The 11,907-nt window shown below is 46.4% G+C and overlaps 2 protein-coding genes across 2 annotated transcripts in view; one reads left to right on the top strand and one right to left on the bottom strand.

Annotated features, from left to right (window-relative positions):
• Terf2ip (TERF2 interacting protein) overlaps positions 1 to 3,589 on the bottom strand; it is a 6,933-nt gene extending 3,344 nt beyond the window's left edge. The window contains exons 1-2 of the mRNA XM_021170459.2: positions 2,823 to 3,589; positions 823 to 947 (exon numbers count right to left, since the gene is read on the bottom strand). Of these exons, the coding sequence (XP_021026118.1) occupies positions 823 to 947; positions 2,823 to 3,483 (786 nt within the window). The 5' untranslated portion in view covers positions 3,484 to 3,589. The remainder of the gene's footprint in view (positions 1 to 822; positions 948 to 2,822) is intronic.
• Positions 3,590 to 3,647: 58 nt separating this feature from the next.
• Positions 3,648 to 11,907, top strand: part of Kars (lysyl-tRNA synthetase) — a 19,074-nt gene continuing 10,814 nt past the window's right edge. The window contains exons 1-3 of the mRNA XM_021171131.2: positions 3,648 to 3,753; positions 9,451 to 9,607; positions 11,741 to 11,902. Coding sequence (XP_021026790.1) covers positions 3,695 to 3,753; positions 9,451 to 9,607; positions 11,741 to 11,902 — 378 coding nt within the window. The 5' untranslated portion in view covers positions 3,648 to 3,694. The remainder of the gene's footprint in view (positions 3,754 to 9,450; positions 9,608 to 11,740; positions 11,903 to 11,907) is intronic.

The following is an 11,907-nucleotide window of genomic DNA, read 5'->3' as shown; positions in this document are numbered from 1 at the left end:
AAAAAAAAAAAAAAAAAAGTCAGCAGCATCATTTGCATGGCGGCTTTTCTCAAAGGCTAACACTGTGGGTTCCAGCAGCACCTTCACAGGAGGACAGCCTGAATATAAGAGATCAAGAATATTTTCTAGCCGGCCGGTGGTGGCTCATGCCTTTGATCCCAGCACTTGAGAGGCAGGGGCAGGTGGTTTCTGAGTTCGAGGCCAGCCTGGTCTACAGAGTGAGTTCCAGGACAGCCAAGGCTACACAGAAAAACCCTGACTCGAAAAACCAAAAAAAATTAAAAAATTAAAAAAATATATTTCCTAAGTCCTAAGCACACAGAAACTTTAAAAATTAGATTTATGCTTCTGAGAAGCATAAGCATATTCTAAAAAAAAAACAAATATAAACAGTTCTTTGAAAGCACGCATGTGTTCAAAGCAGGATACTTTAAACTGTTAAAATACAACTGTCCCATGCCACACATCTTTAATCTCAGCACTCTCAGAAAGCTGAGGCAGGCAGACCTGTCAGTTCGAGGTCAGCCTAAACTACATATCAAATTCCAACCCACCCATGGCTACAGGGCCACACAGTGAGACTTGTCTCAGGGCAAAAACTAAAATAAAATTGTCCCTATTCGGTGTGATGATTTTTCTCCCTCAGCCACTTATCCTATCCTGCCAAATACTAAAGGCTTTGTAAAGCCTAAAGCCAGGTCACATCTATTTCTCTCCTCTTCTGTCTTGTACGTTCCTGGCCTCGGGTGGATGGAAAGCCCAGGTTAATAAGCAAATGAGAACGAGGCAGGGGAAGGAAATAAGTAAACTAAGTTCAGATACCACGGCTTCTCCAAACTCCGGAGTGGCTTCCTCAAACTGCTTGTTGCCTGCCTCTCCATTCTCCTTGGTCTCTCCCTTCACACACTCCTCCTCAGGCAAGTCTGGCGTTCTCTTGTTCTGTGGCTCTATTAAAGAAAAGAACATGGGGCTGAGAGATGGCTCAGTGGTTAAGAGCACCGACTGCTCTTCCAAAGGTCCTGAGTTCAAATCCCAGCAACCACATGGTGGCTCACAACCATCCGTAATGAGATCTGGTGCATCTGAAGACAGCTACAGTGTACTTAGATATAATAATAAATAAATCTTTAAAAAAGAAAAGAAAAGAACAGCAGAGCAACAAAGCTCATCCACATAGACCATCCGCATCAGTTCTGTGCACGCAGATGTTTTCCTTTTAGAAAATTCCTGTTTATTATTCAGAAAAGTACAAAGAGCGTAAGAGATGCATACTCAATAATTCTCACACTTGTTTCCAAAAATAACCACTACTCCCAGGACCCGGGAGCATGACGAAAGGAAGGTTTTGAGTTAAGAGGCTAGTCTGGGGCTCTAAGTGAGTTCTAGGCCTAGAACTCCTAAATGAGGACACGAGGATTTTAAGTATGGTGGAGGTTTATTGTAGATATGAGGGAGAGTGTAGCCAGAGGCATCTGGAAGGGTCCAGACTAAACTGGGCCATGAGAGGAGAGAGGGAGGGAAGGAGGGAGAAGAAAAGAGGGAGGAGGGAAGGGGGTATAAGCAAAGAGAATACCTGGGAACCTGGAGAGCAAGAGACTGGCAGAGGCGAAACAGCACACTGTAGCTGTCTTCAGACACACCAGGAGAGGGCATCGGCTCCCACTAAGGATGGCTGTGAGCTAGGAAGTGAACTCAGACCTCTGGAAGACAGTGCTCTTTAAGCATGCTGAACTAGAGAAATAGATTTTACCTTCCCAGACACACACACACACACACACTAAATGGAGAAAGGATGCCTTAAAATCAAAAATGTCTGCCATTTAAGTTGTCAATACTGGTTACAGAAAAGGCAGATATGTTAGCCAGGCATGGTGGCTCAACTGTGTGATTCCAGCACTCTAGAGACTGAGGTAAGAGGATTGCCTAGACTTGGGAGGCTAGCCTGGCTGTCTCAAAAAACAAACTTACAACACGACCTAAATAAAAAAAGCGACACCTTTGTACTATACACTAATCACGGCCAGATTGTAACCTCAAGTGCTTAGAAATTCACCTCACCTAAGGAAGCCCACAAAGCAACCTTCCTCCCTATATAGAAGTACATTCAGTTAAGCCAAAATACGGAAAATAAACTGACCTGCCATGCCATTCACATAGTTTATATTGAGTAAGACCAGAATATAGGCAACATCTTAAAATGAACAGCCCCCTAGGGGCCCTTTCTCAAATAAAAAAGATGGAGGAGGAGAAGAAGAGGAGGAGGCACAAGAAGAGGTTGAGGAAAAGGAGAAAAGGAGAGGAGGAAGGAAGGAAGGAAAAGGGGGGGGGAGGGAAAATATCTTTGAAATTTCTGAAGACAGAAACAGGTTACCCTGTTACCTCCTGGAGAAAAACTGGGTATGGTGGGTAGGAAGGGTGGAAGATTTCCATATATACTGGACTGTGTTCCTTTTGAACACAGAGCCGTTTTTGAAAACTAGTTACTGTTCCGTAGTCTCAGTCACTCCGAAGGCTGAGCCAGGAGAACATTTCAGGCATAGAGTTTGGGGACAGCCTGGGCGACACAGCGGAAGAGACTCAAGTTCCCCGCCCTCCCAAACCCAAATCCATCAACGAACAAACATCCAGTCAACGGGAAGGAAAAGTTAAATGAAAAGACAAATTAAAACCAGAGAACAAGGGATAAGAGGAAACGGTGCACTTTCGCTTCGGACCTCAACAGAGAAGAGGGGCTGAGCTATGCCACCCACGGCGCCCCGAAAAGACGCTCGCTGACGGGCAGGCAGCCCCGCCCCCCGGAGCCCCGAAGGTGCCAGCCTCACCTCCGCTATCCGCCGCCTCGGGGTCCTGCTCCGCCTTCCGTTTGAGCTTCTGGGAGGACGGGCTGACCGGGGCGTTCCCGAGCAGGTACTTGTGCTCCTGGCCCCGTAGGTGCTTGAGGTAGCGGTCCTTGAGCGACTGCCAGGAGTGCTGCGTGAGCGAGCTTTTCTCCATCGCTTTCCACAAGGCATTGCCTGTGACCGAGCTGGGCGAACGGGCGTTCTCCTTCACGTAGGTCAGGATGGCCACATCTTCCGCGTCGGTGTAGGCGATGCGCCCGGTCAGGGGCTGCGGCTCCGGTTCCGTGGAGCCATCGGTGGAAGCCCCGGGCTTCGGATCGGACGCCTGCTCCGTCAGGCCCAGCCGATAGGCCTCCAGGTCCAGCTTCTCGTTGCGATCCACGCAGTCTAGGATGTACTGCGTGGAGATGAAGTCTCCCGAAGCCTCGGCCAGCGCCTCCCCGGGCTGGGCGAGAAGCACGGCTCCGGGTTCCTGCACCCGACACACGGTGCCGCCGCCGTGCAGGATGAGCGTCGACAGCCGGCGCTTGGCCGAGCTGGGCCGCACGTAAAACGACATGGCGCTGCCGTCGTCTCTCACGAACAGAGTGGAGGAGTGAGTGGGCCCATTGGGGTCTTTACCCAGATCCATCGCCTCCGCCATACCTGTCGCCCCGCTGTACAAGTAAAGCGCAGAAATGACACCACGGAGACTAACTCTCCGCCCGAGGAGCCCAGCACTGCGCCTGCGCAGCGAGAGTCCGGCCGAGGGCCCGCCCTCTTTCCCGGAAGAGGCAGGACTTAGAGCCACGACCTGGAAGTTCTAGTTCTACGCTAGTCACAATTTTTTTTTCTGGGTCGGGCCAGTGGGGAAGATGGCCACGCTGCAGGAGAGTGAAGTCAGAGTGGATGGCGAGCAGAAACTAAGCAAGAAGTAAGTGTGGTTGAAGATCTCTAAGTGTCTCTTGTTGCAGTGTTCGGATGGGAAGTGCCTGGAGTTTTCCCGCCAAGGCGACTGTGCCTGGGGTCCTTCTTGTCTTTTCCGGTGGGTGAGCACATGCTGGGACAGAGATGCAGTGCCGTAGAACCTACAGCCTCCCGGATGACCCAGGAGGATCAACTGCGTGGCTGATGGGTTCTCTGGTCCTAGCCGTAGGGACAAGCATACCTAGGGAAAGCCAGCACAGAAACCGGGAATGGTAGCAAAGAAAAGTGAAACTAACTTTCCCCTACCTTCTAAGAAATGCTCTTTTAATTGAGCCACTCCCCCCAACGGATAGACTGGAAAATGGTTAAATATCTTTGTTCTTCAAAGAAGAACCTTTACATTATCCTTGGCCTATCCAAGGTTATTCTGCACCTTGGGTGTTAAAAGGGGGTACGTTCGGAAACTACAGTGCAACTACCCATATGCGTCACCCAAAGGATCTGTGACACGGGAGCAAATGGCCTTATTTAGCGGGATACACCAGGCTCCCTTTGCACTGCTGGGGGTATCTTTGTAAAACACTCCAAATCTGAGAATTGAGTAGGCAGATAAGATTACCCTCCCTTTAACTGCTTGCTTTAACTAATTTGCTTTTAGGACTTACACTCTAGTCCAGGGTTTACCCCAATTGACCCACAGAACACTAGCAATGACTTGAATGTCTTCCTAGTGCCTGGAACTACATAGTACCCTCCAAAGCTGTAGGAAATAACTAATTTAAGCTGTCACATACCATGGCTGCTTTCCTTTGTACCCTAGCAATAAATAAATCCCCTTATTGATCCCCCAGGGAAATACCAGAAACCTTCTAGATAAGAACTGGGTTTCCTTTTTATGGCTGTGTTTCTGCTTTGTGTGTTTTAGAAGGATTTTAAAGAAAATGTTTAAATGTATGGGTTGCAAGCTCCATGGTTGGTTGTCCTTTGTGCAAGCAGTTTAGTGGATTCCTAACTTCTAGTGAGTTTATTAAACCAGTAGTTGGAATTTTGAGTCACAAGCAAAAGTACCTCAGTTTTCAGGTAAATTAAGGAAGCCTTACTGCTGCTTTCAAGTCACTTTTCTTTTTCTTTTGGTTTTTCAAGACAGGGTTTCTCTGTATAGCCATGGCTGTCCTGGAACTCACTTTGTAGACCAGGCTGGCCTCCAACTCAGAAATCCGCCTGCCTCTGCCTCCCGAGTGCTGGGATTAAAGGCGTGCACCACCACGCCCGGCCCTCAAGTCACATTTCTTAAATATACCTTTGACTTTAAAAAAAAAAAGGAACATTTACCCCTTAAACACCATGCTGGCACTATGCAAACTTTGTCTAATCTCAGTAGTAATCTTGCAAAAGAAATGTTAATGTCCACATTTCCAAGTCAGAAACTACAGCCCTAGGTTTATGAGAAAATGGGAGCAGTTGTGAGTGTGGCTTAGTGGCTGCTTCCATGCACAAGGCTCTTGATTTCCGGGGTACTACTAATGAAAATATATGTTCCTCGTGTGCTTCCTAGCACTGCTCTGAAGCACTGGAACAGACATCTGAAGGGAAGTCTATACCTAATCTGTGATCCTCAGTTGCCTAATGAAATCAGGTAGTTTTGTTTGTTTTTTGTTTTGTTTTGTTTTTTTGTTTTTGTTTTTTTTTAATTAATTTATTTATTTATTATATGTAAGTACACTGTAGCTGACTTTAGACACTCCAGAAGAGGGCGTCAGATCTCATTACGGATGGTTGTGAGCCACCATGTGGTTGCTGGGATTTGAACTCTGGACCTTCGGAAGAGCAGTCGGGTGCTCTTACCCACTGAGCCATCTCATCAGCCCCCTGTTTTTTGTTTTTATAAGACAGGGTTTCCCTGTGTAGAACTCACAGGCTGCCCTAGACCAGGCTAGCCTCAAACTAAGAGATCTAGATCTACTTGCCTCCAAAGTGTTTGTACCACCACGAGCTGGCTTTAAAATGAACCAGTTTTGACGTACGTTCCTGGCTAAAGTAATTTTTTGTGCATGTGAATAATAGATATTCCCTTCTTTTGCCTAATTGTCCTTGGCATTCCTTGAAGTTTTTTCTGAGGACCATTTTATTCCAGAAAGTCCCCCAAAGTTAAAAAACGATGGTCTGTCTTCCCAAATCACTTATTCTCAAATGAAAGATTCCTCAAATTACTGAAACACAGTAGCGTGTGATCCTGGTAGCTCTGAGGCCATCGTGTTGATAACAAGCAAACATGGTGTCCGAGGACCTGTCCTTCCCTCAGTGCTGGTCCTTTCTTTGACTCAGAGAGTCTTTCCTGTAGCTGGCTTCTGTGTGCTTTATTTATTTATTTTCTGAGACGGGGTCTCAGTGTCCCTCAGGCTGTTCCCAAACTCCTAGGCTCACATGATCCTTCCCAAGCTCCCGAGTAGCTGGGACTGTCTAAAATCTGCATTTGGTATTTTCATTATCATCCTGTTGCCAGGATTCCATCCTCATGGAAGAGACCACACTTGAGAGCCCCACATGTTGAAGTCCATACTGTAGGAAGTTGTGAGCATTTCTGCAGATAGGCTATTGACTTGCATTTGGGGTTTTTTGTTTTTTGTTTTTGTTTTTGTTTTTTTTTTTTTTGGTTTTTTAAAAGATTTATTTATTATATGTGAGTACACTGTAGCTGTCATCAGACACCCCATAAGAGGGCCTCAAATCTCATTACAGATGGTTGTGAGCCACCATGTGATTGCTGGGATTTGAACTTAGAACCTTCAGAAGAGCAGTCAGTGCTCTTAACCACCGAGCCATCTCTCCAGCCCGGATTTGGGTTTCGAATCCCAGATATGAAACGTTTTGTTTCTTCTATAACAGGACTAAGAACATTGCAGATGTTAGTCAGGAGGGACTGAAGTTCAGAGGGACATTGCACGTTAGTACAAACCATGGCTCCCCTCCCCAGGAGTGCGGGATGAGCGGGTGTATGCTATTGGTCCCCTCTGACTACATGTCTCTGTTTCCTGCTAGGTGGTGGTAATCAGTAGTTCCAGGGTGTTCCGCCATGTTGATGCAAGCCGCTGTCAGGCTTGTTAGGGGGGCCCTGCGCCAAACCTCATGGGCAGAATGGGGTCAGAGGGAACTTCGACTGGGCCACCTTGCTCCTTTCACAACGCTCCACAAGGACCAGCCACTTTCTGATAGAAGAAGGTTGGTGCCCATTACCTTCTTTATCGCTCCAGGGGCAGAATCTTTCCTTCAGCGTCTTTTAGCTGGCTAAGTCTCTGGACGTGCTAAAGAAACAGAGCTCTCTTGCCCAAGCCAAGACTCCCCTCTTACTCTATGAGTTCAGAGTCCTTCTCCCTGTAATCCCTTTTCTGTTCTCTTTCTTTTTCTCCCCTTTGACTAATTTTGTTTTGTTTTGTTTTTTGTTTGTTTATTGAGACAGGATCTTGCTCTATAGACTAGGCTGTCCTCAAATTTACTATGTAATGAAGGCTGGCCCTAAACTAGAGGTCGTTCTGTTTCAGCTTCCCACACTAGATTACAGGCATGTGCTACTCCACCCTGCCTGAAATGAGAAATTTCAAATGCTAGTTATTTTCCCCTTCTTTGTCTTTCTGGGGTTTGTTTATCAACTTTGTCCTAGTTTTAGTGCTAACTTTAGGGTCTCTTTTAGACTGGCCTTATAATCTACAAGAGCAAATCCTGAATGAAGCGGAAAAGAGACTTTATCTTAATATTGGGGTAGGGATGGGGGAGGACCAGCTGGCCTTAAAAGCTTGCTCACTGGATTACAGAATGACTAGACCACCGGACTGTTAGAAAGATGAATGTGAAATAGATTGTATTTATTAGAAAGACTACATTTCTGCCTGTTTTGAAGCTTTCACAAATATTTTTTACTTAAAAGATAATCGCCGGGCGTGGTGGCGCACGCCTTTAATCCCAGCACTCGGGAGGCAGAGGCAGGAAGATTTCTGAGTTCGAGGCCAGCCTGGTCTACAGAGTGAGTTCCAGGACAGCCAGGGCTACACAGAGAAACCCTGTCTCGAAAAATCAAAAAAAAAAAAAAATATATATATATATATATATATATATATAATTAAGTTCTTTCTTTAAATTTTGCTAAATTCATATGGAAAAACAAAGATAGAGCAAAGAGCAGTCAGTGGTTCAGATCTGTAATCCCAAGCGCTTGGGAAGCCAAGGGAAGAGGGTCGCAAGTTCAGGGGCAGATGGAACAATTTAGCAGTCCCATTACAAAATAAAAAAGGAGCTTGGGGGTACTTCAGGGTTAGACCTCTTGCTTAGCATACTTGGACCCCTGGGTTCAAGCTCCATTTGTGCAAAACAAGCAAACAAAGTGTAGGGTGTATTCTAAAGCCAGACAATATACAATGACTTAGAATCTTTTGCCATGATTCACTGTTGAAGACTGATCAGTTGTAAAGAATGATCCATCCATAGATTCTCTTTGAATAACGAAAATATTCTCGTCTAAGTGAGTTTATTTTTCCTGGATTCAGATAGCAAGCTCAGGCCAAGGGCCCCAGAGTTGCCCCCGTTGTTTTGAGTCTCAGGTAACATGTGTGAAGTTTGGACCATGAGAGACTTGATTAGAGATGGATCCAGCTTTGTCTGGGTTCTGTCCTGGAGGCAGAATGTGAAGAGTTAGGTAGTGAGAGGCATAGAACCCACTTTTGAGCCCTAATTACACTCTGGGACCCGATCATTTCTTATTAAGATCTCAGTCCTCACAACTGGTGAGAGGGTGGCTTCTTTCCTTTTTCTAGATGATGATAAGTCATTTGCTCAATGCCGTTCAAGTGCTTAGTGTTTTAGAACTTAGTGCTAGGCAGTTTGACTACAAACATAGCATGATATTACCTGTATCCTGCTGCTTCAGATAGCAGTCCATCCTGGCTAGTGTCGGACCAGTTTTGTTCTGAGCTGGGTCTCAGGCTGGCCTCAAATCCACTGCGTAGCTGTAGATGACCTTACACCTGTGGTCTCCTACCTGCACCTCCCAAGTACTGGGTTTACAGATGTGCAGTATCACATCAGCAGTGCTAGAGATCAAACCCAGAGCTTTGTGCATGCCGGGCAAGCACTCTACCAACCAGGCCACATCCCCAATCCCCACACCAGTCTTTGACAGTTGTTCTGGAATTATCTCTTGAAGAGATTGTGTCTTCAAGCTCTGAAGACCAGTTCTCCACAGTCTAGCCCACTTCTCTAGGAGAGCCAGAAAGCTGACAGAGCCAGAGGTATTATCTTATTACACCTTCAAGTGGGACTTCGTCTTCTAGGGATACCAAACTACCAGGATGCAATATCTAGTGTCAGGGGGCTTAAAAGTTTATCCTGCAGGTTTTCTGGGAAATCTCTGTTCAGGGCTCGCATAAACTGGTAAATGTGGATTTCTACACCTTTGAGTATCTTGATTCCAGTTGGTTTCTGGTGCCAAGTGGAGACTGGAAATGACCTGCTGCGTCTTTGTTCAAAGCTTAGGTTTTCTTTTTGTCTTGTTCCCATAAATAGCTTAGTGACTAACAGGTTAGAGCTGAGGAGTAAGATCACTTGTGGGTGTGGCACGCAGCAGGAACATTCTCCGGGGCTGTTCATGCCTTTGGAAAGTGGCAGAGGGTTCTTGAGGCAGCTGTCACACTGGGTGCTGTCATCTTCCCAACAGTGAGCTGAAGAGGCGTCTGAAAGCTGAGAAGAAACTGGCAGAGAAGGAGGCCAAGCAGAAAGAGCTGAGTGAGAAACAGCTAAACCAGACTGCTTCCGCTCCCAACCACACGGCTGACAATGGCGTGGGCGCTGAGGAGGAGACTCTGGACCCAAATGTGAGTCCCCTGGGCCCCTGGGATGACTGGACACAGAGCTTCTGAGAGGCTGTGGCTGACAGCAGGAGAGACCAAGTGACTAACAAGATAAATAAGAACTTGAACCAGCAAGAGAATTGGGAGGGCCGTGCATGCCATTTGTCAATGGCATAGAGCCTGAGTAGTTTCTTGTTTGTTGTGGGGTTTTTTTGGTTGTTTTTTGTTTTGTTTTTTGGGTTTTTTTGTTTGTTTGTTTGTTTTCTTTTTGAGACAGGGTTTCTCTGTGTAGCCCTGGCTGACCTGGAACTCACTCTGTAGACCAGGCTGGCCTCAAACTCAGAAATCCGCCTGCCTCTGTTTCCCTAGTGCTGGGATAAAGGCGTGCACCACCACACCCGGCCCTGAGTGGTTTTTTGAGATAGGGTTTCTCTAGCTTTCTTGGAACTCACTCTGTAGACCAGGCTGGCCTCAAACTCAGAAATTCACCTGCCTCTGCCTACCAAGTGCTGGGATTAACCCTGAGTTTCAAGCCCAAGTAGGCAATTTCGAGATGCTAGTTGCCCTAAGTAACTACTTCCGTGGAGGTAGCTGAGCCTGTAACAATGACAGCAGGGGTGTCTTCCCTCAAGATAGACTAGAGCTTCTCTTAGTTGGCAAAATACATTCCTCATGCCAAATGCACCTCTCCTCCCCCACTTCCTGGTTTTGTACATAAGCACAGCCACGCCTTCCCAGCACTCGGGAGGCAGAGGCAGGCGGATTTCTGAGTTCGAGGCCAGCCGGGTCTACAAAGTGAATGCCAGGACAGCCAGGGCTACACAGAGAAACCCTGTCTCGAAAAACCAAAAAAAAAAAAAGCACAGCCACGCCCTTTGTATCACTCCAAGGCTAATTTGCCACTGCTAACAGTAGAAAAGGAAACGGGCTGGAGAGATGCCGCAGTGGTTAATTGTATACTGCTATTCCAGAGGATACCCACATCAGGTTGCTAACAACCACCTGTTACTCCAGCTTCCTCTTCTGGCCTCCACAGGCACTCACATGCATACACACACACCTCCACACAGACACACATGCATACATATGATTTTTTAAAAGTTGCCAAGCTGTCTTAATTAGGGTTTTACTTCTGGGAACAGACACCATGACCAATGCAAGTCTTATAAAGGACAACCTTTTTTTTTTTTTTTTTTTTTTAATGAAAACATTTAATTGGAACTGGCTTATAGGTCAGAGCATGGCAGCATCCATGCAGGCATGGTGTTGCAGAGCTGAGAGTTCTATATCTTCGTATGAAGGCTGCTGGCAGAGTACTCCCAGGCAGCTAGGGCTAGGGTATTAAAGCTTATACCCACAGAGACACACCTACCCCAACAAGGCCACACCTCCTGGTAGTGCCACTCTCTGGCCCAAGCTTATACAAACCATCGCACAACCCCTGTGGTAAACTACTTCATATCTGCACTTTATAGGTTTGCTGAGCATGCCCAAGGGAAGAGTCTAATGTGTAGCCAGAAGAATAATTAAGAAAGTCACTTCACCCCGCAAGTGCAGTCCACAAAAGAGACTGTCTACAGCAATTAAGTTTTGTTATTTTGGGTGAACCTCTTTTTTTTTTTTTTTTTTTTATTTTTTTTGAACCTTGTATTTTAAATTCATTCTTGTGAATCTACATTTTTTTAAGATTTATTTATTGATTATATGTAAGTACACTGTAGCTGTCTTCAGATGCACCAGAAGAGGGCGTCAGATCTCATTACGGGTGGTTGTGAGCCACCATGTGGTTGCTGAAATTCAAACTCAGGACCTTTGGAAGAGCAGTCAGTGCTCTGAGCCATCTCTCCAGCCGCCAATCTCACCAGCCCCCTGCTGGCGAGTCTTAACGGGTTTGCTGTTCAGCTTCATTCTTCCCAACACGTGTGTGTGTCTTGCATGATCTGCAGAGATGACGTTCATAAACCTCTGAAGGCCTGGACAAGCCCCTGTGCTGTCTTGCTTTCCCTGCTGTAACCATATCCCCTTAAACTAGAATACTCCTGCGAGGTATTCTGTCATTGCGACGAGGAACGTAATCAATGTGATACTGTGCTGAAGAAGCCACACCTGACAGGGTTCCACCTCAGAAGGACTAGCTCTTTTTTCTTTTTTTAACAGCAATACTACAAGATCCGAAGTCAAGCCGTCCAGCAGCTGAAGGTCACTGGGGAGGACCCGTACCCACACAAGTTCCACGTGGACATCTCACTCACTCAGTTCATCCAAGAATATAGTCACCTGCAGCCTGGGGACCACCTGACTGATGTCACCCTCAAAGTGGCAGG

The sequence above is a fragment of the Mus caroli genome, chromosome 8, assembly GCF_900094665.2.
Source record: "Mus caroli chromosome 8, CAROLI_EIJ_v1.1, whole genome shotgun sequence".
Lineage (NCBI taxonomy): Eukaryota > Metazoa > Chordata > Mammalia > Rodentia > Muridae > Mus > Mus caroli.
This window is presented reverse-complemented; position numbering and strand designations above follow the sequence as displayed.